Source organism: Netta rufina (assembly GCF_964035555.1).
Source record: "Netta rufina genome assembly, chromosome: 2".
In the NCBI taxonomy this organism is placed as follows: Eukaryota; Metazoa; Chordata; class Aves; order Anseriformes; family Anatidae; genus Netta; species Netta rufina.
In genome coordinates, this window is record NC_140124.1 from 45,022,268 (window position 1) to 45,050,264 (window position 27,997).

General features: G+C 37.9%; 1 protein-coding gene across 1 annotated transcript; it reads right to left on the reverse strand.

Moving 5' to 3' along the window:
• On the reverse strand, window positions 1-27,951 carry MRPL3 (mitochondrial ribosomal protein L3). The gene is made up of 10 exons (XM_084306613.1): window positions 27,871-27,951; window positions 26,835-27,013; window positions 25,717-25,808; window positions 24,801-24,899; window positions 20,928-21,027; window positions 19,606-19,666; window positions 12,374-12,482; window positions 10,753-10,830; window positions 9,675-9,752; window positions 1-647 (listed from the first exon to the last, which is right to left on the reverse strand). The coding sequence occupies exons 1-10, from the start codon at window positions 27,936-27,938 to the stop codon at window positions 498-500; spliced, it is 1,014 nt and encodes a 337-aa protein (XP_084162739.1). The 5' UTR covers window positions 27,939-27,951; the 3' UTR covers window positions 1-497.
• Window positions 27,952-27,997: the final 46 nt, after the last annotated feature.

A 27,997-nucleotide genomic window follows, 5' to 3' on the forward strand; every position in this document is an offset into this window, starting at 1 on the left:
TCCATGCAAATCAATGTATTTTTTATTTCAGGTTATTACGCTTTGTGAATCTGGATTTGCATCTGATTTATTCCTCTCTCAGATGTCCACGCAGATTTGAAAGTTTTTTTTTTTGATTGATCAGTTGGCCAGAATACCTTCCACAGAAGAGAAATGCAGAATATGGTAGTATTAAAAAAATAAAAAATAAAAAAAAATCAAATAGACCCATCTTCAAAACAGTTTTTCAGAAATGTCTAAGCTTTCACAGCCCGTAACAGAGGACAAAAGATCACCGAACACAAACTGACATGCTTTGAAACCTGTCCCTCTGACTCACCTGCTGATTTATACAGATTTGCAATTGATAGTCTTAGGTCTTATTACCCGACCGAAACAGTGATATCTGAAGTGTTCACGTCAGTTGGCCAGATTGCAAGTCATAGGTTTATTCTTATATAGCATTGCAAAATTCATGAAAATAACAAAACTGTACATTTTCAAAGATGTCAAGAACATTATGCATATGTGACAGATGGATCTGTGAACTGGAAAACTTCCTCATCGTACAAGTCTTCGGGTAGTTTTTCATCTCCATCAGCAAAGAATGTGGGGAATGGAGGGTTTTTATTGCAGTCTTTGTAATTAGGCAATTTTGTATCTTTGACCTAAAAAGCAAGGGAAGAAAAGGATGATTAATAAATCTTACAGAGAACCTTCAGACAGCAGTGCACTGAAAATCAAAGAAATCACGTTGCATGTATAAGGAAAAAAAGCAGCATTTACATCACACTTGTGTATCCTGTATAATCACCAGTTACTTTGGTGTCAACCCCAACTATTGGATTTAACATTTTTTTGTACCAAAGTCATTGAGGAGTTAAAAACAAAATAAAACAACAACAAAAATAAACACTGCAAACAAAAACGCTCAAGGAGAATTTATCACTTGTACCATACTGACAGAATGGAAATCTACTCTTAGGAATTCATTGCTCAATATTGTAAAATGTTATTAACATAAATGTATGCGAGCAGGGCTTGTTTTAACTGTGTTTATATCCCACGTTACTTTCCTACGTGACATATCAAGTTATATTATGCAGTGTAATCACCTCTTCAACAACCAAGACATGTATTTACAATACAAACTAATTCTGGCAACCAATCCTATGAAGGTACACATATGAGCTGTATGGGGTCCCTCTGGCTACTGCAGGGCTAATCAGGGACTACAGAGTTAAGTATGTAGACTTCTTCACCTAGGAATCAGTACACAGGTTTGTGGAATATGAGCCTTTAAGAAAAGTTAATTTCCAATAACTGTAGTGCCATACAGAAATAACTTTCCTTTACTGACCTCTCTACGTGGTGAAAAGATTTAAAATCTAGCCCTTGAAACTCCAATCTTTGAAGAAAATTAGTAGCTAGAGTTATCAGCAAAAAGCAGTTTGTCTGCGGTGGGAGATAGAGAGGTGGTATCTCTGAAGAAGAAAAAAAGAGCTACAAATTTTCAAATAATGAAATTTCATTTAAAATAAGGTTCTTCATTTTTATATTGTTACATACGATCTTCCTCCTGGAGCTGTAATAATCCCTTTCAGCCACCATACCCAATTGGATTAAAAAAAGTACAACTAGATTAGGGAAAATTTTCGTGTAGTGAAGATAACTTGTGTTTCCCCTTACCTCTCCCCCCCCCTTTTTTTTGTTGTCTTCTTAAGAGCTTCTTAAGAGCTGGAAGCTTGTTTCTACTTGGTTGGAAAAAGCCTCACATAAGACAACTGTGATTTACAGCAGAAATTAAATAAAACAGTCTTATGCCTGCTGACAGTTCTCTTCTGACAGCCCTGATTTTACCAGATTCATATCTGTTATTACTTGAGCCTTTGCAGAAGTCCATGAGGATTCCTGTGGATGAAATGCACAATAAAAGACTTAAACTGGAGCTTTTAAAAACTGCTATTTATTTCATCCAAAGAAGTTCCAACAGCTTTCTAAATGAAGGTTTATTAAACAAAAGAAAGCCTTCTGCTAAGAATGAGAGAGAGAAAAGCTCAACACATCGTACTGGTTAGGATGGCTACTTAGCTTTTTGAGTAGATCATTCCTCTTCCACCAGACACCTGCTCACTTGTCAATTGCCATGCTTAACTATTGAAGCACCCGTGCCCAGGGCAGACAGCACTTCATGCTACGTATCTACGTGGAATAAACTAGGCTGAGGCATGGGTCCAAAGACCTTTGCTGCAACAGCTCCAGCAATAGTGAGCTCACGGGAAACAAAATCAAACAGCTCCAACCATGCCATCTGAACTGCTGAGGCTGAGAAGTCACATTTCCCTTTCAATAGACTGCTGTTATTTCTTTTACTAGATAAACATGTTTTAGTAACCTCACCAGTTACCCGTTATTTCCCTTCTTCCTTTTTCTCTTACTCCCTCATCCCGCGACACAGCATAAGCCTTCTTTGCTACCTCTCTTCTGAAGTACAGTGAAAGTATACATGGTCTCTTCACTAGCCACAATATATTAGGAAGATGAAAATGAACTGCTTTATTTCTGATATCTTATTTATTTCATATGCATCTTACTAGAGTGTTTTTCTTATTTATTTTTTGTTACTTTGGTTTATTCTCATTTTGAAATAAATATGTAGTAATACATATTTGGGGAGGGCCTCTTTTTAAAGGGCCTCTCCTTTAAATTAAAGGAGGGTGGATTTAGATTAGATATTTGGAAGAAATTCTTTACTGTGAGGGTGGTGAGGCCCTGGCACAGGCTGCCCAGAGAAGCTGTGGATGCCCCATCCCTGGAGGTGCTCAAGGCCAGGCTGGATGGGGTTTTGGGCAACCTGGGCTGGTGGGAGGTGTCCCTGCCCATGGCAGGGGATTGGAATGAGGTGATCTTTAAGGTCCCTTCCAATGCAAACCATTCTGTGGTTCTACAATACAGGTTGTTTTGGACACCTGGAAAGTGAAAGGAACTTAAATGTTTGTTTCCTTCTCCCCTCCCCCCTTTTTTTTCTTCCTTTTATTTTCTTAAAGCAGATATTTAATATCCTAGGACATATGAGTGAGACATCTGTTCTTAACTGAAGGCAAACACAAGACCCTAATCTTTCTCTTGCATTAGTTTATCTAAGTAAACGTAAGATTTCTGTTCAACTTTAACGCTGTTGCGGATAGCGCATTTTGTGCAATAAGAAATGATCTTAAAGAAGCTTCAAGACTCCTAAGGGACCTTTTCAGCAGGCCACTGTACAGTAATATTTCATTTTGCCCCTTTTAAACTCCTCAGAAGCTTGGCAGATCCCAAAAGCATAAGCCCTAGCGGGTGTTAAAATTATTTTCTTCTGCTATGCTCTTTCTTTTGATCACTATAACTGATACGGTACGTTTTCTGACTAGTGAAAACTCTAGCTCTTTTTCTGTCTTCTTCTACGTGCAAAGCTTTCAAGTGCAAGTGAAGTTCTGGTCCTGAAGCATCGATACCAGATAGAAGGCAGAAAGAGGCACGTTCATTCGAAGTTCCCAAAGTTGTTAGACAGGCATAATTATTCCAATCAAAAGAGTAATTCAATTTCACTTTACATCTGAAAACTACAATTAGCAACTTAAAACATGATACAATTTCTCTGCATTTTCAAGAGAATTAATGGATGGCCTGCTTTTTATTTAGGAAGGATGCAACACACCAAAAGTTTTCTGTATTTATTATCTCTGCTGCACAACTTCGCAGCATAGTAAGGAAGCTAGACAGTACACAGCCAGTTACATTTGTTTGCATTAGCATTGTACTGTGCATGACCCAGCACAGCTCTTCCTGTTCTCACAGTGATCTTCTGAGAGCATCCCTAATAAAGGGAAAAATGCCACTGAATGTCTTTCACCTTACTCCTCAGAGTCAAAATCCCACAGCTGCAAAACTATGCTTTAGAGCAAAGAATCCAAAGCTGTATCAAGTAACATTTCACTTCCTTCCTTCCCAAAGTTCACAAAATATATTTTACATTCTAAACTGAAACTGCTGTAAAAACAAATGCTTTGGTAACCTTTTACAATAAGGCTGTAGTCTCTAACAGTTGTGTAATTATGTAGAAATAATTAACATATAAACTTCTCTCATAACCTTGTTTAGTCCCTAAGAGAAAACAGGCTACAACTCAAAAGTTTAATGATGTCATGTCTAAGATTTTAAGTGGTCTTCTGCAGGTTTTCTGGCAGTATAAATCCAAGATGTTCACAACTGACAGTGCTGATCCCTTTCAACTCTCTTCATGACAATTCTCAAAGGAAAAAGAAGCAAACAAAAAAAAAAACAACCAAAACAAAACAGAAAAACACCATGACATTTGTGTAAGTTTTAATGCTCTGTGTTATTAAAATCCAGTGTACTTAGCTCTCACTCAAAGAAGGAACTGGGCTGAGCACCCAGCTAGCTGTTATGATTCATATAAGCACATTCACTGTATAACTCAATATAACATTGCCACTTGACTTGCTTAACTACTGTTAATATTTCTATATATCACAGTACACAATCCTATAGACATTATACATAGTAGTATAAATACACTATAGTATATTCTCTGTGGAGTTTTGTAAATGAGAAAATCATATGAGAAAGTTGAAATTGGACCTGGTCATGATTTTGTCACTAGATATTTAAAACAGTCAAATAATTTTGCTGATACTTAATAAACTGCACGTATGCGTGTCCTATATATTAACAGCAAAAATAGGTAGTATATACAAATTCAGAAATCTATCAACACAAAATAATATGGTCTTAAACAGGCATCAAAAGTTAACGCTGAAGTCACAATTCACATTTGCTGTTTAACAGGGCTTCGGGCTGTGTTAGCAACCACAGCCAAGAATGCAAACTGTTTGCTAGACAGAAAAATGTGTTTCAATACAGTCAATTTTAGAAATAATCTCAAGTGTCATGCATTACCCAGCTCAGTTTCTATGCTATTTTTTGAAGTTAGGCAGAAAATTTACTTCAAGAATTATAGCCATTTCTGACCAGTTTTATTTTGTCTTAAAACAAAACAAAACGAAACAAAAAAAAAACCCTCACACCTATCTATCAAGGTCCAGGATATGGAACAAAAATAAAGTCAAGGTGTCATACTACTCCTACACATACTCAGTTTGAGCACAGCACACCTAGCACAGGTGTCAGCAGCTAAAAACACAGACAGCAATATTGGCCAGTGAGATAAGTAGGATGTGAAGTACTACAGACTTCTCTTAAAAAAGGGAGAAAGAAGCAGTAGTAGAAGACTTAGAAGTTAAGTTTCTTAGCTCAAGCACAGTACGACACTATAGCAATGGTTTGCTTCAAGTTTAATTCTAGCTTGCAAAAAGGCAGCTTGGTAATCAAGACTGCATATCAGGTGTCTTAAAAATAGGACATGTATAAAACATTATCAAGTCTGAACGATAGCATCCTGTATTATGCCCTATTACAATATCAACTCCATTATAAAGCATCCCTTTAAAAAAAGGGATTAGTCTTATGCTTCTCCATGGAATGATAACTGAAGGGAGAACTTTTTGATAATCTACCGGGGAGACAAATCAAGCATCATAAGGTTCCAAAGGAAAAAAAAACAAACAACAAAAAACTATTAGCTTTATTCTCCTAGACGATGAGCACCACAGTAGGTCTAAAACCTGTAATTTAAGAGGATTCACCAAGAGTAATAGGTATCACAAGAGGTAGGTGATCTCAACAGTGTAACCCAATTGACAAATGTTCACTGTGATGCTACGCCTACAGCAGAGAAGTTCTGTACGTTCTAGCATACTCCTAAATTTTCTTAATTTTATTAGACCTTGCCACTGAGGCAGAAATCCATGCTAAAGCAGCCTTTTTGATTAATTTTCCAGTTGGCTAGAAACATTACTTGTGTCAGTTATTTAACTGCGTGGTTCAGCATGCAACATCAAACAGAACCCGATTCCTAATTAAGCCAGGAGTCCATCAATCCTAGTCTTCTGCACCTTCCACGGGGAAGATGAAACTTGAAAAATCTAAGTGCTTCATCTCCGTCTGGATACAGTGCTGATGCACGAAGTTTCCAAAAATACATAACATAAAATAAATACACGCTTTAAGGTGCACTGTGGTTTTAATGGTTACCAGGCAACAAAGAACAGTTACTGAACAAAAAATGCCTTCCTCTTAGAGGCACGCACAGAGAGGAGTATTATGTGGTATTCCACTTCTCGAGCTCAAAGACAGATGGTCCCACAGCCCCTAGACATTACTCCTACCCAGTTTCAGGCAGGTATTTAGTGGAACAAACAGTAATAATGGAAGCTAATATCCCGTAATTTCCCTCCTCGGCTACAGATACAAACAGCCATATATCAATGTATAGAAAGTCAGTCTGCAAGTAAACAAGAAAACACCATGGAAGGAAGGCTCAGCTCAAAACAAGCTAAAAATACCACAGATGACTGCAGCAAGATTAAATGAAGATTTTTTTTTTTCCTCCAAGAAATTAGAGAACACACATTGTACCGTATTGCGGAATACGCTTTTTTAATTAAATTTTTCTCTTCAGAGATATATTAAAAAATCTTCCCTTATATTTTTTAATGAATATGTGTAATTGTCTTGGGTTTACGTGGCAAGGGTTTGGTAGCAGGGGGGCTGCAGGGTGGCCTCTGTGAGCAGAGCCCAGCAGCTGCCCCACATCAGATCAGAGCAGGCTGTCCCCCTGCACCCATGGGTCCCACATGGAGCAGATCTCCACGCTGCAGACCCCCATGGGTGGAGGAGCCCCCGGTGGAGCAGGTGGATGTGGCCTGGAGGAGGCTGCGGCCCATGGAGAGCTCCCGCAGGAGCAGGCCCCGGGCCGGAGCTGCAGCCCGTGGAGAGGAGCCCACGCAGGAGCAGGGGTCTGGGGGGAGCTGCCCCCACCCGTGGGGGACCCGTGCTGGAGCAGTTTGCTCCTGGGGGATGGACCCCGTGGGATGGAGCTGTGTGGGAGCAGTGCTTGAAGAGCTGCTGCCTGTGGGAGGCTCATGTAGGCTCAGTTGGGAAAGGATGGCATCCCATGGGAGGGACCCCACGGGGAGCAGGGGCAGAGGGACCGTGAGGGAGCAGCAGAGATGAAGCGACAGGGACTGACCACAGCCCCCATTCCCCATTCTCCTGTGCTGCTCATGGTGGGGAGGTAGACAAGGGTGGACTGGGGGGAAGGCCTTTTCAGTCTGGTATTAGTTTCTCACTGCTCTAATCTGCTAGTGGTAGACAATAAATCAAACTTCCTATGCTGAGTCTCCATTTTGTCTGCGATGATAACTGGTGAGTGATCTCCCTGTCCTTATCTCAGCCTCTGAGCCCTTTCCATCGTATTTTCTCCCCTTTGAGGAAAGGGAGTGAAAGAGCGGTTATGGTGGAGTTCAGCTGCCAGCAGGGTAAAGCCATTCCATTAATTCAGGTGTCTTATGAAGGACAATAAAAAACACAGAATGGATTCACCAGCTCAAGGATTTTGAATATGCTGTTGCAAACTACAGACTCCTTCGTATCACCAAATATGTGAGTGGAGGCAATTTCTAAAAAACTTAAAATTTAACTACAGGGTTATTTAAAACTAAAAACCCATGAAAATTTGAGTTTGTAGCACTTTGGCTAGAAGTTCTTCCAAATATTATGTTATGTTAATCAGGCAGATCTAAGGGATGAAATCCCTGTAACTCTTCCCATGGATCCTCAATCCTCATTTCTAATTATAGAATTAGCTGCAACTCTGAAATGTGTATGCCACAAAGCATACAAAGGTAGTTATCAATTTAAAAATCCAGCTGTGTCTTGAAACGTTTTCAAAAAGGTAACTTGCAAATACGATTAACACAGATTCTACACATCAAACAAAAGACTTAGCAAAGAGGACAGAACAGTGCCTTGTGTCACTTAGTTAATAATGAGCAAAAAAAGAGCATTGACAAAAAGAAGGCAGCGAAGGCATTTTTTCTTCTGATATTAGGATAAAGCTCCAATCATCATCTATGGGGAGTGAACTGAACTTGCCACTAGAAATGGCAAGCACTTAAATGGTAATGCAGCAGACCACCATGACAATCAAAGTCTATTATCCTCTTCATATTACTGATGTCAACAGTTGTTTACTGGATATGCTCAGATGGCTCAGCCCAGCAGTCTCCTCTTAACAAGTTTGTTCTTGCTTAAGAGTACCATTAAGATCAAGCAAAAAGGACAGGGCATCAAATGTTATTTCAGCCACATTATATTGCTTGTATACACACGAGTTAAGTACTATCCAACAACAAATTCATAATTAAACCTCGGACTAACATACAGCTACCTACCAGTTTCATGTCTCAGGGTTAGGAAAGATACTTTGAACACAGTCAAAGACAAGTTCATTCAGTCTGATATACAGACGAAAAGCCAATCAAACTGGTCTTAATTCTATGTCACTGACGTCACGCCCAGGAATTCTGCAGAAAAATTACCCTGAAAACTTCTTCTGCTGGACATTTAACTCATTTTAACTTTCAAATCTCAGGAAAGAAATGTGTGATGTATTCTCCAGGCTTGGAGTGGACATGACAGTCAAATGAAGTTAGAGACACCTCACTGAGAAAATAAGGACTTACTTCGAATGAGAGGAACATAAAAAGAAACTTAATTTTTCTGTAAGACATCACCTCTTCTAAAAACAGCGCTGCTTTACTTACTGCCTAGTAACTGTGGACTTGTTCTCCACAGCTAGAAAATACATAGAAACAGACTGCTCATAGCAAAATATGCCAAGAACATAATAAGCTTGTTCAAAACATCAGAACTTTCTGAGTTGGACCATTTAAATCCCTACAATATTTCAGAGGATTTTAAACAATATGTTATATGTATATCTATGCATCTGACAATCTTTATAATCAGTGATACTAAAGATGTTTGATGCCCCGTAATCTGTTAAGTCAGAAAGGAAACAAATTCCAAAGAATGTTTGCAGATGTGTAGAATATACTTAATTAGAGGAAAAATCTATTTTGAAAAAAATCCTTAGCGCTATTTTTCTTACTTTGATGGGTATACTACTTCTCACTGTTCCAGCTTTTCATAGACAATCCTGAAACAATCTCCATAAAATTTGCAATTAACAATTAATTTTGTAAAATGTCACAGAAGATGACACTGATACATTTATACTGATTGCAAAGGGAACTCATATCATTATTGTGAACTCCAGCTGTCTTCTCGATTACTTCTTAGAAAGGTAACTGCCACTGTGTATGTGAATGCCTTGAATAATTTTTAAAGCAGTGCTTGCTGTGTATTTCTGTATTCTGTTCATGAATACAGCCCAGATCTCACCAACACACTATGGACTCAGGTTAAAAGGGGATGGACCTAGCCCCGAGGCACTTTCCATAAGGATCCAGTGACTGTTGGCTTATCATATGCTACATGGATGCACAGTGCCAGAGCAAAGCTATGAACAAATGGTTTAGAATAAGCAGTAAACCATGGCTCCTATTAATCACATGTCTACAGAGTTGATCCTACTTGCTTTAATTCTATAGTACAAGATTGAACCCTAAATAAATGAAGATTGCATTCCACTAACGTTTTTCCTGTTTTAAGAGAGCTGTAAAAAGCTTAGCAGTCACTAGTACTAGGTAAGTTGAAACTATCAACCATACCTTCACCAGACAATTTGTGTGACCTGGAACAGAGCCATTTACATAGATAATGTCATGTTTTGTGTTGATCCTCCACACCTAGGAGCCAAAAAAAAAAAAAAAAAAAATTAATGAGCTCATTTTACAGACTATTCCCAGCTTCACAAAGAGTAGCCAAGCAAAGCACAAACTGATTAAATGGAGGAGGCATTCTGAAGAAGAACAATGTTCTGCAGAGACCTAGATGTGCCACAAAATTTGGTTACACGCTATTTTGAGTGCATAGCCTTCTACTGCAGGAGTACATTGAACAGTTTTAAAGGGCTCATGGTCAGGCAGATTAAGGCAGCCCTTCGCCCAGCATAACACCAACTGAAATTCCTAACTCTCTTTTCCCCTCTAACAGCAAGAGCTGTTGTAGAATATGTATGTGACAAATTAAGACAAATATGTTCATGCAAATATTATTGAAACCATTTGTTAATTTCTTAATTCTATGAGGTGCTCAACTGAACACGCACATTTTCTTGTTACGAAACATTAGTTCTGGTTAGAGAGCAGCAGCACACTTTTTCGCAACCTAGAGGCTAATATGCTTTTGTGCAAACTACGGAGGTTGCCTGCAGAGACAGTGGGTGTAATAGCCCAAGAACTCCTGCAGGTATGCACACATCAGAATCTAGACAGAAACTATAGTCCCCTTTTCACACAGGAAAGTGAAAGGACACAATAAAGTAACGATGACTTCAGACAACTTAGACTTAATCTGGGTTTGAACACCTGAACAGACATAAAAATATGCATTATAGGATGCCAGAGGCTTTTCCTACTGCAAAGCAGAAGTCTAGGTAAACAGTGAAAAACACACGAGATGTGCAGTGCCACCTGAAATCCTAATCCCCAGGACTATATATACACAAAGGGAGTTTAGATACCTTCTTTGTAAGCCACAAGACAGGAGCACATATTTGCTACTCGTCTTTCCAACTTGCATACCTCTAACAAATGACAGACCGTATCCCACAACAGTGACGTATGGCTTAGTCCACTGCTTGGAAATGCAACCACCTTATGCACATTCTAATATATTGGTACCTACCTTTAACCCATAAGATGTCCTGTAGACGTTACCCATTTTCCCAGGCATTTTCTTTCCACGGTAAACTTTTGCAGCTTTCTAGATAAAAAACAGGCCCCAAAATTATGTAACTTCAAGCAGTACTTTCAAACTTGAGTGTAGCAGCAAGAAAATATGCTGGTATTTATAATGTTGAAAACATCTAATATTGATTAGCATTTTAAATGTAAATTCTTACCTGATGGATGCTAGGTATTACTCTATTTGTTATCTTAAACTCTTGACCTCAATCATAAAAATCACTATAAGTAACAGTACTGTAACAAAGGGATTCTAGCTTTTCTTAATATGAAATGGTTATAGATTCAGATCAAAATCTTCATGTTTTCATTTAGAGAAAAACATGAAAAACAGAAAAAGGTACAGTTCTCTAAAACTACTGTCGAAACATAACTCTCAATTATATCACAGTCAGTAGCAATTGTCAAATTCCCTTGAAATACTTATGGATGCCTGCACAGAGCTCCAGAGCAGCCCTGCCAAAGTTAAGATACACTGTAGTTTCTCCCTTCCCTCCAGTCCACAAGTTTTGTAGTGATAACAGATTATTTATTATTTTTTTAAAGCATGTCATTTTAAATTCTGTTCTGAAAAATACATGTCCTGCTATTGTGCAATTTCTGTATCCAATTTTTGTTTGGCTAAGTATAACTTGCAGAACAACTGTGAGAAAAAAAAAAGGAGGGGGCAGGAATAATCAAAATAATTTTCGGTTCTATAGCATTAGCCAGGATTTGACTCAGTCTCCTGCACCACTCTTAATTATTAATTATGTTTATTTATTTAACTTCTACGCAAGTCTTGATTTCAGGAAATTAACAGCAAGTTCTAGGGGTAAGATTCTGTACTACACAATGCAGGATCACAAAAAGACTAAACTGGAAAATATCAGACAAATCAGGTTCAGTACTGTGACTCAGTTGGTTTTCATTCTGCTTAGTGAAGCTAGTTTGAAAAAAAGTCCTCATTCAGTCTATATGTTATGCAAGCTTTCTAGGGACAAAGTTTTGAAGCATGTGTTCCAAAGAACTTCTAAAGCAATATTGTTTATAGTTTGAAACTTTAAAATATTCCATACTCTGCTTAAAAATGCTAAGTAACCAAGAAGCTATTTGGGGGATGAAAGAGTTCATTAAGCAGTTATACAAACCAGGAAAGGTGATAAAACAAACTGGGGTTCCACAGTACAACCACCTACTTCTTCAAAGACTAGCACAATATCTGCAGTATAAAGCGTAAATCCTTTCCAATGTATAAATGCTGTGGTAAAAGATTTTTAGAACTCTCTTTGAAGCTTTAAGACTATTTCTCTCCGCTATAGTATGATACTGCAATTTGCTCAGTTAAAACATCTGATTACTTACCAACAATAAATATTCATAACTTAAGACATACAAGAACAGCTATCTGGATCGTTTACTATACAGGTTTCTGAACCTCCTTTAAAACATTTGGGATTCTCTCCTACCACAGAGTAGATGGTAACAGCTTGCTGTTGTGAAGTAATTCATTTTTAGTAATTAGTTCTAAAGACACAGACAAATATTTACATCAGAAAGTGAGAAGAAATAAGAATCCTCACATTGGTAGATATTGCTCCAGGACGTCTGTGAGTTTTAGTTTGGCCGTGGCTTGCAGGCTGGCCTTTAAACCCCCACCTTTTCATAACACCTTGAAATCCTTTACCAATTCTAAAAGGAAGACAGAAACAAACCTAGGTTAGTCCGCCTTAAAATAAAGGTTTTAGCAATAAACAACTTCAGTCAGGCTCATCAACTTTTTACTTTTAGCAAAGTTCCTGAAAATATTTTTAAAATATCTGCATTTTATACCACAAACGTATTTTAGAACAATATTTTAATGTTGCTTTAGAGAATAAGAAGCACTAGAAGGGAGTCAAATATACAAAAAGCCTGATTTCAAATGTTCCTTGCTGTGATGGTCCTCGGTACATAGTACTATGATGAAACTTGAACTAGTATCAAGCAAAAAAAAAAGAAAATTAACTGTATAACAACACATACCAAAACTTAATGAAAGGCAGTAAGCATCGAGAGAGGGAAGGGACGGCTGCTTAGACTATCATCAAAATAAGCCAAGGAACATTTATTTTCCAAACTACAGTAGCTTTGTCTCTTGAACACATTTGTGTGTGTGTAATAAAAGCAGTTAACACATTTGATCTGGATCCATCTGACAAATAAGCTCTAAGACAAAATAAATGCATCTTCACTGCCTTAATATTTCAAGCAAATATCATTACTGGCTCTGGAGTTCAATTTATTGCAAAGAAAGGCTCAATAGGAAAAACTGGCTCATCATTGCATGAGAAAAGTAGATTACAGTGCGTGTTTAAACCCGCATTGTCATTTTCCAAAAGGAGAAGTCTGTCCACAGGGTTTGTGACCGCACTGATTCATTAACGTAACGAGATGATCCAATTTACAGAAACCCTTTCTCTGCTAACGCACTTTGCAATGCCACAGTCCTATTAGTTCCAGCATTAGACATAGGAAAATAAAACTGGGAACGAGCATGCACACTGTGTGCTGGACATATGGACAACATCTTACCTACTCCCTGATCACAAAAGTAATGCCACTAAAAACTAGAGAGATGTAACAGGGACCTGAGGGTATCTATGGGAGGGAGGAGCAGGGCTCCCCAAATCAGGGACACACGTATCAGCTTATTTTAAAAGCCTGTACACAGGGCAAGCAGCAACAGTCAGAGAAAAAAAAAAAAAAGGCAAGCCAGCAAGCAATAGCTTGAGCATTGAAGGTTGGAAAAGTTTGCTTCCGTTTATGCTTTGAGTGGCTCGTTTTTACTTCTTTTTTGAATCCTTCAGCCATCTGTAGATGTTAATAATTTTGAAAACACAGAACAGAAACTAGAGCCATAGGAAAACTTGTATCTGCTCTGCAAAACCACTGCTACTTGTTTAAAGCTATCTATGTTGGCCATGTTTTCCAAGTGGACTACTCCTGGCATCTCTAGCTGGAAGATAGAATCAGCAAACTCTCCAAAACCAAACCACGAGCGGGTCACATAACAGCAGCTGTGCAGTTACCAGAGAGCAGACTGGGGGCATGATTAATTCTTCAGCTGCAGAAATGTACTTGCAATTCACAGAAAACCAGACAACCAACGAAAGCTACCGCTTCACGAGAAAACACTCCTGTCAGCTTCAATCAAGAAGCAAAATCCCTGACATCATGAATCACCTCAATACTTCATTCAGGTGGTTCATTCTTAAACATCAACAACTTTTAGTCCCATAAATTGTACTTTTCAATAAAATATAAATAAACAATGTTGCTAGAAACGGTTAATATTTGTAAGAGATGCATTTTGAGAAAATATTTGCCTCATCAAATGCTCTACCTTCAAAAAGGAGTGATTATATCGAATGATAAGAGTTGCTAGTGTTTAACGATTTATGCAATAGAAAATGCTCAACTACTTTTTGGTCTTTTCCAGTTACACACACATTTTAATGTGAACAAAGATTCAGAGTTTATAATACTGAAGGCTTAGGAAATATATAGTAAGTCTGGACTGACTGAAAAAAGAGCATGCTGAAGAACAGATTTCTTTAGACATTTCTGGTTAATCTGGAATACAAAAACTGTCTCCAATATCTGAAATATTATGGCAAAGGTCAAGAAAGATCTCAACTGTGAAACTAGAATATAACATACAGTTTAAAGCTTTACTAACACCCTTTCATCATATCTATTCAATGCTTTTTTAGAATAGTTTCATTTTTCCTGGGTGAAGAACTGAACGAAGGTCTCTGAATTACAAATACACTTTATCTTATGATTCTTTATTAGTTTTCCATCCAACATTAGTTTCCCATCCAACACGATTCTCAATCAATACCATGATTTAAAAGATTTATAAATCATATAAATTCAGTTAAATAATTTATAATAAGAAGAAACTACAGCCTCGTTTCATTCATTTAATTTTTTTTTTTTAAAGAAAGAATAAACCACGTATGGTGTTCCTTAGGCACACATCAAGATGAAGAACAATTACACAGATAGTATATGTTTCCTCCTAGTCTCATCCTTTATCTGAAAGGAAGCCAGAGCCAGAGTAAAAAACACATGCAAATCAAATATAAAAAATTAAAATAAAGGAACTACTGGCATCTCTTTAGATCAAACTTAAAAGAAGGACTGTTCATGTAGGCATTTGCCAGCTCAGCCAATAGACCTCTAACCCTCTAGAAGAAGAAACTTCCAACCTAGGTCCTTCTTGACGTGACTGATCTGTTCTCATATAGGTAATGGATTTCTCTATTTTTCCAACTGTATGAAATTTATTTTGCATTTGGAAGCAAACTTGAGATGCATGCTGTTCAACAAATAGTATGGAAAAAAAAAATCAGAGATTTATAACAAGTTTACATTTATATTAAACTTTCATAACTCTGCCAACAACGAATGCTTGTAAGAACATATCCCACATAAGAATACTGCGTCTTCAATTACTTAAAAAGTCTTGTGACTTTTCTTAACATTAATCTAGCCAAAAATCAAAAGATTAGAACACGTAGTTACTACATACTTGTGCACAATTTTTAACATAATATATATGTACTATTTCATGTAATTTCACATTAGCCAAATTATGCATAAAAGATACCAACAACACATGCATCTCTCCTGGAGTTACTTTTCTTTTGATCTACATCACCACGTTATTTAAGAATACATCAAAAGTGATTTCTCCCATTAAGGTCAGAAATGCTGACATCCCCCTATATTAAATTTTATGGAATCTTTAAAAATAAACATGATACAATTCTAATTTAGAACAAACTCAAACATACATAAGAAAAGGTACAACTCTAAAACCTTTTAATAGGCATAGCTCTGATGAATTCAGATATTTTCAAAACATTATGGTTTGTCACAGTAGGACCTCAATCCAGAACCATTAAACAGAATTAATGTCTAGACTCTAGTCTGAAAGAATCAAGTCACATGTGCAGTATCTGAGAGATGGCTACCAAGAGCCTACATTAAAGTATAACATTTGTCATCCTACTTATACTGTTGAGATTTCTTGATAAGACATCTACTACCTCTTGTCTTGGCTTGACTCAAGGACTCCAATTTTGTTCTGACCACGGCAACATTAAACACAATATCTGAACAAGCACGCATCAGGTCTACCTTTAGCAGACTAGGTATGTATAGACATAACACCACTTTTCTGTAATACATGGAATTTAGTCACTTACTTTACTTAGCTCCATCGAAGCATGATTACCTGGGTCCCATAAAGGAACCACAGGCAACAATCAAGCATATGCAAAACTAACATAAGCATTAAATGAAATGTAAATAATCATTCTGAGGAATTAAGAGTTTAATTAGACACAGTAGTTCTGGTCTCACCTGCTGGAAAGCAGCTGTTCAAGTCAACCACACAATTTTGTACAGAACCTCAATTTCCAGGTTTGACAGAAGCAAAATGCCAGTAGCTAATGAGCCAACCATCATTTAGAGAACTACTGAAATAAAGCACTGTAATTAAACCACACTTCAGTTTGCTATTAACTTTTCAAATTTAGCTCATTTAAAGGACAATCACTTAGATACTGTAGAGGAAAAATATCCCAACTACTTAGCCAAATAATTTCAGACAACTGTAAAGTGTACTTTCAGGCTCAGATTAGTCTGTTAGCCTAGCAAAGCTCAAAGAAGCCACTAAGCACAACAGAATCACCACTTGCACGTTTCAAAGACAACTACCATTGGCTTTTTCTTTGGAGAGGCAACATTTCTGACACATCACTGGTTTCCTGAAATGTTCATGAAAAAGGCCACGAAGTGGCAGGAAGTCTACTTTCTTTTGAGATGTAGTCAACTACAACTCAAGCTCCATCCAGCATTCAGGCTGCCATGCAAAGCACAGTCCCACCTCCTCCCATCCTCACATTTTGGCTGCCTAAACTTTCAGACATATTTGAAACATACCTCTGAAAACAAAGGGCAAGTCTTATAATTAAAAACAGCTATGAAATTGAAGGACTGGACTTTTAAATTGCTGAAAATGAGTATTAAGGAAAAAATCAGCACTAAACAGAACCGGCAGCTTGCAGACACACTGTCTACTATCAGTGTTGTAAAAGCCACACATATTGTGCTGAACAAAATAAGCAACTTCAAATAAAAGCAAACTGTACACATCTCTAACTGACCCTTCTTCTTTCTGTGTGTTTTTCTTCACAGGAATAAATGAATCAAAATATTTCAAAAGACAGGCAAATGCATTTCCAATGAAAGTTTAAAAGCAGATAGTCCTAAGAAAAACAAACAAAAAAACACCCGACATTTTATTATCCAAGTCTAATCAAGATACTAACCAAGTCTTTATTATTTATACGATTTCCAGCATTGCACACTTTGTTGTTTTCTCTGATAAAACAAGTTTCCTGATAATCTTAAAAATTTGAAGAACACATTCACGTAAAAATATTTCTAAAAACTTTACTAGCAGCGATAGAACATTTTAGGAATTATTGGCTTTTAAGTCCATAAGAGTTTAAATCAGGAAAATGGAAGTTGCTCCCTGCTATGACTCAGTGTAATACTCTTATGTTGCTTTTCAAGATGTCCCCATGGCTTCAATACAACTCTTAAAAGTAATACACAAAGGCTAATATCAGCCAGCAGACCAAACCTCCACAGGTTCCCTCTTTCTTCAGCAGGTGGAAGCTGGCTCCTTTTCAGTGTGGTTCAGAACATAAGTTTAACATGAAGTATGTTCTCATCTCTTTCCCAAAGTGCAACCCAAATGCTATACCCCAATGCTGTAAATCACTCCTAGGTAACTTGTTTACCCTTCACCAAAACATTTCTTGGGTGTTTTTGTGACATCGTGAAAGCTGTATTTTTTACATGTACAGTAACAAAGAATGATGTATATGGTATTTTGAAAAATAATTAGAAACAAAACTCTACCAAGTATGGGACTAAGCAACACTGCACAAAATTGCATGGAATAAATTAAAAGATCCACAGAAATACTGGAGTGTACGCAAATAATTTAATTATTGCCCAAGAATTAAGGTAATGTAATGATAAATGCAGTGTTCCAAAAAATTGGTAGTTAAGGAAAAAAAAAAAAAAAAGCAGTAACCAGAATGAGAATAAAGCACAGAAAAAGGTTTAAAAATAAAACCAGATCTAGAAATACTGGGATGATTAGGGGATCATATTAACAGAAAAAAAATATGATGAAGAAAATCCCGACGTCCCTTTTGTTTAAGAATTTTTTCTTCTCCTTTTATACTAGGCACCTGTACATCAGGATCATATGCAATATACTACTAAAATCGGTGGTACAAATAGGTAATTTCCAAACTGGGATTGTCCACACAGATTAAAAATACTGATTTAGAAGATGGGATGGATTCACCAAATACAGCCAGGAACTCAGACTGTTCTCAGCTTGCTACTACTTCAAATACACATTGCAAGATACAAATCGATACCCTATGGCTGCTTACCAGTATCTATTCAACTGCCAACAAACTTTCCTGGTACTTGGAAGTACTTCTACAAGAACAGGGATCTTCTGCATTAACAAAGTGTAACGCTCCCTCTGCATGGTATGCCTGTACTCCTGATTATGCGGTACTTAGCTTTACAGACAAGCTGCTGTCTCTCATAGGCTGTTCATTAAACACAATTTAGAAGTTGAATGAATAATACACCAGGTTGAAGTCTTACATAAGCACATTCAACACAGAAAAACACTAATTCCAGTCCTTGACCTCCTGTTCCAAATAAGATGCATTTATAAGTGTTTTCAGGTGGAGTTATGTTGGAGCTGACTATTCTGCTGTACTGCTGTTACATTTCCCCCTACATGCAGAGCCCTGTGAAAAATATCAGACATTTGTAACTATGACACATGAGACAATTACAATGGATGGTATTTCAACAAAGCCATTTTGGTATTATCTCCATTACACAAAAAATTAAACATCAAATGGAGAACATTATCTTGGTAGCACAAGGCAACCAAACTACACTTCACTAAAAGACGGAGATAAGGAGTTCTCAACTCTCTTGGGCAGTGGAAATCATGCACGTAACAAACGAGGCATGACGAGTCTCCGTGGCAAGATGCCAGCTCCTCTTTTGACACCCTCTACCACTTGAGCCCTAATCTGGCATTCGCAGTAGTCCAAGAGGAAATCATTCCTCCCACGGTAAAGTGAAAGGTATCAGCAGTTGCTGGCAAACGAGATGAGCTGAAATACGAGAGAAAACAATACAGGAACTTGACAGTTCTATTGTCTTGCTAAATGTATTCTCTAATTTTATTTTATTTTTTGCTCTGCTGTCATCATGATTCATCTCTTCCTCAAATCAAAATTAAACAGCTTTTCTGAGAGCTGAGGCCCTTCAGCATTTATTCCTTGCTTCCACATACTACAGGCACATTATAGACTTCCTGACTTGTGCTAAACCCAAGCACCTCTTTCTCAAGCTGTATATCAAGTGCTCCAGCAATAATCACGTGTGCATGACAGACAACCACAGCCCTAACACAGTTTGTTTACCAACAGTGTTGGAATTAAAGAGCCTCAAAGAACGATAATCTGATATTTTTGATCCAATGAGCAGATTTCTAGATTCTGCCCCTCCCCTTGCAGCTGTATTTCAGCTTTTGATACCCATAAAGCTCTTCTCAAGCCAAAGCAGAGGACAAAAAAAAAAAAAAGATAAGTCAACTAGTCTATTTGAAAGAGAAGCCATATGCATTAAAATGCTGGGAACCTACGTTTTTGCAGTAACATCCACGAACTGCCCTGGGCGGAAGTGAGCGGCATACAACGGAGTACCTGCAAAAGAAGAGGACAGATAACGTTTAAGTGCCAAAATCCTCAAATCACTCTCCAGTCATTACCATCCAGAGTGGACTGCAGTCATAGGAAAGAAAGCAACTTTTGTTTTTTTTTTTATACAAATGTTATTTGTTCTTTTTTTTTTTTTTTTTTTTTTTTTAATAGTTCTCAATGACTAAACTTGACTCTTTGAAATTGCAACTTAGTCACATTTCCCAGTTACTAGCCCAATTTGAAATGCATTGGAAAGAAGAGTTTGGGCTCTACTTAGAAACGATCCAGACACTGAAAGAAACAAAGCCCAAAATACTTAAATTATTTAAGGCACTCACAATAAACAAGAAAACAGCAACCATGCTCCCCCAGTATCTACTAGAACCTCACAAAGTGATTTTTTTTAAAATGAAAAAAAGTTGTACAATGCTTCCTCTTTGTTAAGACAGTGTTTCCAAACTAAAGACAGAAGATAGATCTACAAGCACAGGGAATTACCCAGACACTACTTTTTAGTAGAAGTAATGCTGCCATACATCAGGGACATCGCTCATCTGAGTCACATCTCAAGCATAAATTCCTCATATTATTTAATGTTGTTTGTATGATCCATACAAACCTGGGATAATGTGCCTGTTAGCAGCAAGCAACTGATATAGTATGAGGTACATGAAGCACGCTATGGACAAAATATATGCTCTTTTATTGTTTTCAATAAATATCATTTTGTTGAAAATTTGCAATTCTGCTACATCTCAAGTTTTTGCTTCAATTAATTAGCCCATACTCCTTCCACACATCAGACTTTATTTTTATCAGTTACCACACTGTCTTAAAAACCTCTTGCAAGAGCCTTCTCTAATATCAAACGAAGATGCAAGACGTTAGAATCTCCTACCATATATAACTCATGTCAAAATATTGACAGTTAACTGTCAGAAAGTACAAAATAAAAGCAGCCTATATACAAAAGCTACTAACACCTAAAAACAAAGAACTTTTTAATTAAGTCTCTTAACTTCTGATACTGATTTTCAGCGAGGACATTTGTTACGTGTTTTACTTTGCAAACTGCCAGAAAAAAAGCATCATATATGACAACAGGCAGCCACATTTAAAGCTTATTTGTGTTCAGTGACAAAGAAATAAGAATTCAGCAAGTTCAGGGCAAAACAAGAATGAAATCAACTTTACTTGGTTTAGATCTAGAAGAAGCAGCAGGCATTAACTATGCATATAATGTTCAGTAAATCAAAAAGACTACCTGGTTTAATTATGGCATCATCTGTTACATTAAATGCTGTAACTTTCTGCTTCCGTGGTACTCCAGCTTCTTTAAAAATTTCCATTGCTGCCTCTGATTTCTGTAACAAAGCATAGCCATAAAAAAAAAAAAAAAAAGCATAACAAAGTTATTTTAAAATACTCTGTGATCAGCATAGCACAGAAAGTGATTTTACAGACTGTCAACATCACTCAGACATAGCATACTACATTTTTATCTCGAGAGTAGCATTTTAACTCTCTATAAAATTAATTTAAAATTCCCAGGTCTGCATTTTGTTTTCTGTCAAGTAATTACCCTAATTACATCATATAGACAAGAGAGATGAAGATTTCCAAGATCACAAGAAAGCAAGCAGTCATTTAGAATGTACATAAAATATGTGTTTTTCATTAGTTTAACTCTTGAAAAAAAAAGTTTCATAATCATTTAAAAGCATTTTTCCCTTTTCAAAGCTGCTAATGACAGTTCCACAGCACCACGAATAACATTTGTTCCATTTAAAAAAAACAGACCAATAAAGCCCAGTCTTGCAGAAACTTCTACAGAAGAGAATCTAGCTTCAATGGACTAAAAGGGAAAAAGGATAAAGAACAAGTTTACAATTCATGTGTTTTTAAGATACAGCAAGCACACTCAGTGCCAAAGCACTGTTGAAAAAGAAGAGCCCTTGTTTAGGAAACTCACAACCCTCACAATGTTAAAAACACTTAAAAAAAAAACTGTTCTCAGCTATTTTAAACGAGACAATTCACAGCGCAGCTGACCACTAAGAAAATCCTGCCAATGGTAACAGAAGTGCAGGAAAACTGAGGCTGCAGGAAAAAGTGATGCAGCTGATTTTTCTTCAAATGACATCTAGAAAGCAATTTAAGCATCTGACAATACTGTCACACTTGGGTAGTCACATCTCCGAGGTTCACTTCTCAACTGTTCTGTGAAATTCTCTCTCAAACAACAACAAAAAAAACCTTTGCATTTTTAGACACAATAATCTGAAAGCCTTTAAAACATTTAGTTTATTTAGAAAATACGCATGCTGTTCTTCCTTTTGTTTTAAAAAAAAAATGTAAAAGAAAAGTGTCATGAGCAGAAGTTTTCTTAAGAATGAGGAAGCAAGAAGTAGTATCTGACTTAGACACACAACTATTATCTTTATGGATCTGTCCTTACTTGAGGAGGAAACATGGATATAGAGTCTTTGAAGGTTATTTCTTTATTATTATTATTAAGTGATTTGTTAACTTGATTTCACAGTACAAAAGACTTCAAATAACATTTTTTTTAAATAAAAGTTCTTCAATTAAATACAAAATCTCCCAAAAAAATGGAAAAATTTGAGGCATCAGTGAGACAGCTGCACTAAACTGTAATGCCATACGTTTGGACGAAAAATAAAGCAGACTCCCCCTCTATAAATGCCTTCACATCCACCCTTTATTTCCACTGCTGTGTAAAACTGCCTCCTTGGACAACATCGAGAGGAGCTCTGGGCTCTGCAGGAGTGCCTGGGAAGAGCTACCACAGTTGAAGAAAAGTAGATGAAAACCAAAGGGTGAAAATCCCTTATTCCTCAAAAACACCCTACGATAGCCTTTCACCATTCTACTTCAGCAACAAGGTTTCCTCAAGCAGTAAAGTCACAGAGATGTATTTCTACTAACAAAACACTGCAGTTTTTCTAAAACCTTCCTACAAGGCAATCCTGAAGAGAATATTAAACAAATTCTCAAATGTTCTTATTTTTAAAAAGACCAACAATATCTTCCATTATAAGAAAACGACCAATATGCTCTTAAGGAAAAAAAATATTTTTGCAAAAACTGTTATAGCACTGACAGAATAGTACTTTGGAGAATAATCTTGCATTAAAAATCATTAAAACCTCTGTCAACTTGTAATGGGCTGACATCGAGATAAAAAGAAAAAAAAAAATATTGCTGATGTAAGATGCAAATACCTTTTTCTTAAAAAAGCAATTTGACACTCTTTGTTAGTAAAATTACTGAGGGAATCACTAGACTGAATTCATTAAAAATTCAGTAGCTGTGAGGAATCTGAGGAAGACAGGTGTTCCTATGAGGAATTAACAGAAGATAAACTGCTTACAACGCTAATACAATACAGCATCTTTCAGCTCTCTTTTATTTCTCCAATTCGGACACTTCAGAGAGGAATGAAACACATAAAAAGACTGATAACATAGGAAAGCATGGATTCAAACCTGAGCTAAGCCAGAAAAACACATCACTTGCTGGTACCTTGGCAAGTAAAATTGTGCAGAAACTGCATGCCAAATTCTTTCTTGGAAACTACGTAGCTTATACAGAGATGATGGTAACACAGAGCTCTGTTCTAGGCTAGGTCCTCACCATGGATTTGCCCAAGGATATTTAGTCAATTTCTTTATTAAAATAAGCCTAAGTTCAACCAAATTAACAGGTGCTAACTTGGAAAAAGTTATATGCAAGAGAAGGATTGACATAGTGCAAATTGCTAAAAAAGCCCTTGAATCATTAGTTCTTTTATATGTAGTTTCTATTTCTCCTTGTTCATTGTACATTTTGACTCTGACAATCAAAGAATCACTACTAACATCACTTTCATTAAAAGATTCATTGTGTGAGGTCTAATGAGCAAAATAAAACTTGAAGATTACTAGATTCTTATGATTGTTGCACATCTTAAACCAAGGCTACAGTAAAGAAAAAACACTAATGTAATTTCTCCAGGAAAGATGTCACCATTGGAAAATAGAAATGGGCCAAAATGACACAAAAAAACAGATGCAATGATGGTAAAATATGGCATAAATGCACTGAATGAAAGGAAGACACCTAAAAGTATGAGCCTGTTCAAAAAGAAATCACTAGTATACCCCGTAAAAGCCAACATTTACCATTTACCAAATGAAAAAGCTCCAACTCCCTCACCTCCCCTAAAGCACAGACAAGTACTCATATAGAGGCTCTGGGAAAACCTTCTGTTTGAAAAAAAAAAAAAAAAAAAAAAAAAGGAAATGTGTGTCCTTGAAAGACCAAAATCACAAACTGAGATAATCTGGCTAATAATCACGAGCCCTATTTTTTCTTGCTTAAATCAAACAAGTCAGTCTCAGGATATTGCAAGAAATGAAAAGTGATACTTTATAGAAATAATGGATCACAAAACTGCAATCCTTTGAGGGAAAGCTTTGCTCCTGCTTTGATCTATAATTCAATTTTCCTTGTCAGGAGTGACAGCTCTGCTAGACAGCCACAGCCATTGAAGGTGGCTGGGAATTCCACATCAGGCGTTTGGGGTGTCTAAACAAGTGAGTGGTTTTGACATCACTGTTGATGAGCTACAATCACGAAGCCATCTTCCCGAAAATTGGTCTTGAACTCTTTCGTCAGTAAAACTATATGCAAATTATCAATCTCAAGAGACTTGTGGAAGAATTACAACCAGATCTAATAAAATGGTATGGAAGAGTAAGATATAGAACACTGTCATCTAAACAAGTTATGAAACTGAATGAATTTACAGCACGTCACTAAGATGTTTGTCTTCCATTGCCCCTCCACAGACATGGGAACACAACTAAAAGCCCTTCAGACTCTTAGCAGTTCAGGACACTGCTCATCACAGCAACTCCCTAAAACCAGCTTTCCTGGGGAACCAAGGGATAAGAACTTCAAGCAGTTGTTCTTGCTCTTCTCTTAACCAAAAATCAAGACTAGCAGTAGGGAAACAATCAAGGATGGATGTGACAAAAGATCAGTTCCAAAATACTCTGTTCATGCTGCTGTTGTGCTGTAACCACAAGAGAAACACCTTTTCTAACAGAAACACCCAAAGCAGTTCACTTACAAAAAACGGAGATACGTTTTTTCCTCCAACAATCAGCTTAGCTGTTTTTCCTTCTGATTCTTCCTTTGAAATGTACCTTAAAACGTGACAGTCTTGCACCTTAAGAAAAAAGGAATAGTGATTACTTAAGTATAAGCAGGTGTGCACAGTTTGAGTACCTAGTAAGGTACTGTCAAGACAAGTCAAACAAAGCCAGTCTGTTTCATTTGTATTCACAAAGATACACACAAGATTTGGTGGAGACAGGACAATGTGTTACCTTTTCACCACAGACACTCTTCTCTCAATCAAAGGCTTATCTTAGAAAAAAATACTCCTAAACTGTATTTTCAATACTCTAGAAATTGAATGAACTCTTATAGCTATCTTTTACAAGCAAAATGTGCAAAACCCCTGCAGCATGTAGCTGCAAAGCATACAATGAGACTACATTTCGGACTCCAACTCCCCCACCCTGTAAACCTGGTGTCCTCACAGTCCCTGTTTGTCACGTGGCAGCAAAAGGTGAGCAAAAGAGCTTCACCACAGTGAACATCTGCCAGAGAATACAAAGAAATAGCTTCAAGCATACAAAGGCTCAGCAACCGGAGTGAAGCTAATCCCAAAGTGCCTGCACATGACAAAAAAAAGAAAAGCTGGGGAGCAAAACCCAACTTTACGTTGTCTTCCCATCTTCCCTGGGCAAGGCATACTGCCTACAGTTCTGCAGCACTTGAATACTCAAGGCAGAAGACAGACCACTTCTAGAAAGTTTAGCAAATAAACAGAATAGGCACAGAGTGCTATGCAGGGCTGAAAGATTGGTTTTAAAGTAATTTCCTGCTATGTAAAATGATAAATTTCACTTCTGCCTGAAACTTCTGGTTAATGATCTGAATACAGTAAAGGGGATGAAATTCTACATGATTTATTTCACCTTAAGTAGCGTGACAGCATGTTTCTTTCCTGACTTGGTCCATATTGGCATCATTCCCAGTTTCACTGCAACAACGCCAACTCTGACGGAATCTGTAGGTCGGAAGGAAAGAGAGATGCAAATCCACGCTTAATATTTGAAAGAATCTATCTCATAACCTACAGAACTCCCTGCAAAGTCTCATCAACTCAGACCTTTCCTACGGAGCTGAGGATGGAGAGAAAACATCGCTGACTCGCTGTGGGTGGGCTGGAAATAACCTGTTCATTGCTTTTAATCCTATTAGCAGTAAAGTTCTGTTTGTTCCAGTTCTGTTTGATAGAGCATGCAAACCAGTTCATCATTAAGATCTATGCTTCAGACTCATTCTTTTGTGAAATCATGACACCCATGCAGAATCCTAGAACCAAAACAACTATTAAAGTCTTCTGTTGTAGGTTTCTCCTATCCCAACCTTTGCATATTTTTGACACTGTAACTGTACAGCAAAAACACCCTGTCAATTCTGGCCTCTGACAGCCCAGAGCTTGAAAAATAGAACACTTCAAATAAAGAATAAATACTTCAAAGCTTGAAAAATCCAACACGCTTCCTAGTAAAGTAAACATTATATATCAGTTGTCTAAAAAAGCATTTAAAACAAGTTCTTAACTTTGTGAAAACTTAGCATTCATTCAGTCCTAGTCAGCACCTGGTCAGTGCCACTCAATGCCAACAAAATGAAAAAAGGACCCATCAAAAAGACCTCCTAGAATGTAAAATACATGAACTTGAAAGTGTTCATTGCTGGGCTGAAGAAAAACCTGTTGCAGAACACATCCCACTTCTATTCAGTGATTCCAAAGTCTTATGGACTAGAACACAACATTAAATTTTTGACTCTTTAAGAGGGGCACAATATCTGACATTAAACAACAACGTGATACAGTCTGCAAATCCATGAGAACTTCCTCATGGATGAGGACAGAAATTGTAACAAGCATTTTGTTCCTTGCAGAGGGCAAGGTGACTGAGGTAGCAGCAAAGAGGGAAATGTAAGACAAAACCCCAGTGTTACTGAATGTAACAACGATAATTTCATCATAATTGTAGTTATTTCAGATGAGAGGCTTTCTTACCTGGTTTCCACTCATTCAGTGGCCATGGCTCATCCTTCAGAGGGCAGAGCTTGCTGGCCGTCTGTGCTTTGTATTCCTCCGCAGTTGTCTTCTTGAGGAACTGGACGTTCTCTTCAGAAAGATGCTCGTGCCACCACGTTGCATCGTTGCCATGCCTGGCTACAGGGCCCAGCTGCCCCCTTTCCAGTGAGGGGAAAAAGTTCAAGTGTCTGATCAGTTCGAATAGTGACTCATAACATGTACGTTTGTAATGTACATACTACAAGATTATATCATTACATAATACAGTGTATTCTCACAAAGACTGAAATTACCGTAGTAAGCTATTCAACCACCACCAACCATTGTCACTCTACCAACTACACGCAGAGTTTCATAAGAAGCTGTGTGAGGGCTTATCCTGTTTAATATCTTCATCAATGACCTTACGAGTGGGTGATTGTGAATACAACTGAACGGGAGGGTGCAGCTGACAATGCTCAAAGGCAAAGCTGCCAGTCTGTACGGGCTGGTCAGGAAATCAAGGACAGCGATTACCACCCTGTCTTTAGCTCTGTGGGCAAAGACTTGACCTTTCCAATACCTACAAGGAGGTCACTGACAAGACAGCGCCAGGCCACGCTTACTGAGGCAAAGGCAGAAGAATGAAAGATTAAATGAAATGAAAGTATAAACCAAATAAAGAGGTTTTGATTTAGGGCAAGGAAGATGTGCTCAGCCTGAGGACAGCCAGATGCTGGCACAGGGTCCCAGAGGGGCCGCGCCACCTCTGTGCTGACCACACTGCTGTGAGCAGGAGGCAGGACAGGGGGACTGGGGACAACTCCCCCGTGCCAGGCTCGCTGCTGAGCACCTGCAGCAGCCCAGCTGCACCGCCGTAACCCCAAAGCACCCCAAAATCCCCAGCCACCAGCACAGTCGCAAAGATAACGATAATTTAATCAGCGGCCGGAGCTGCGGCGACCCCCAGGGCCACAGCCACCCTCCCTTGCCCCAACCTCCCCCCCCCCCATCCCATCCCGCCCGTCCCCGCTACCTGTGTCCGGCCGCCCCCGCCGCCCTGAGCCGGGCCCCGAGGCGGGCCAGCAGCGCCCAGCCCGCCATGCCGCCGCCCCGCCCCGCGCCCAAACCCTTCCGGGCCGCCGCGGAAGGCAGATGGCGGG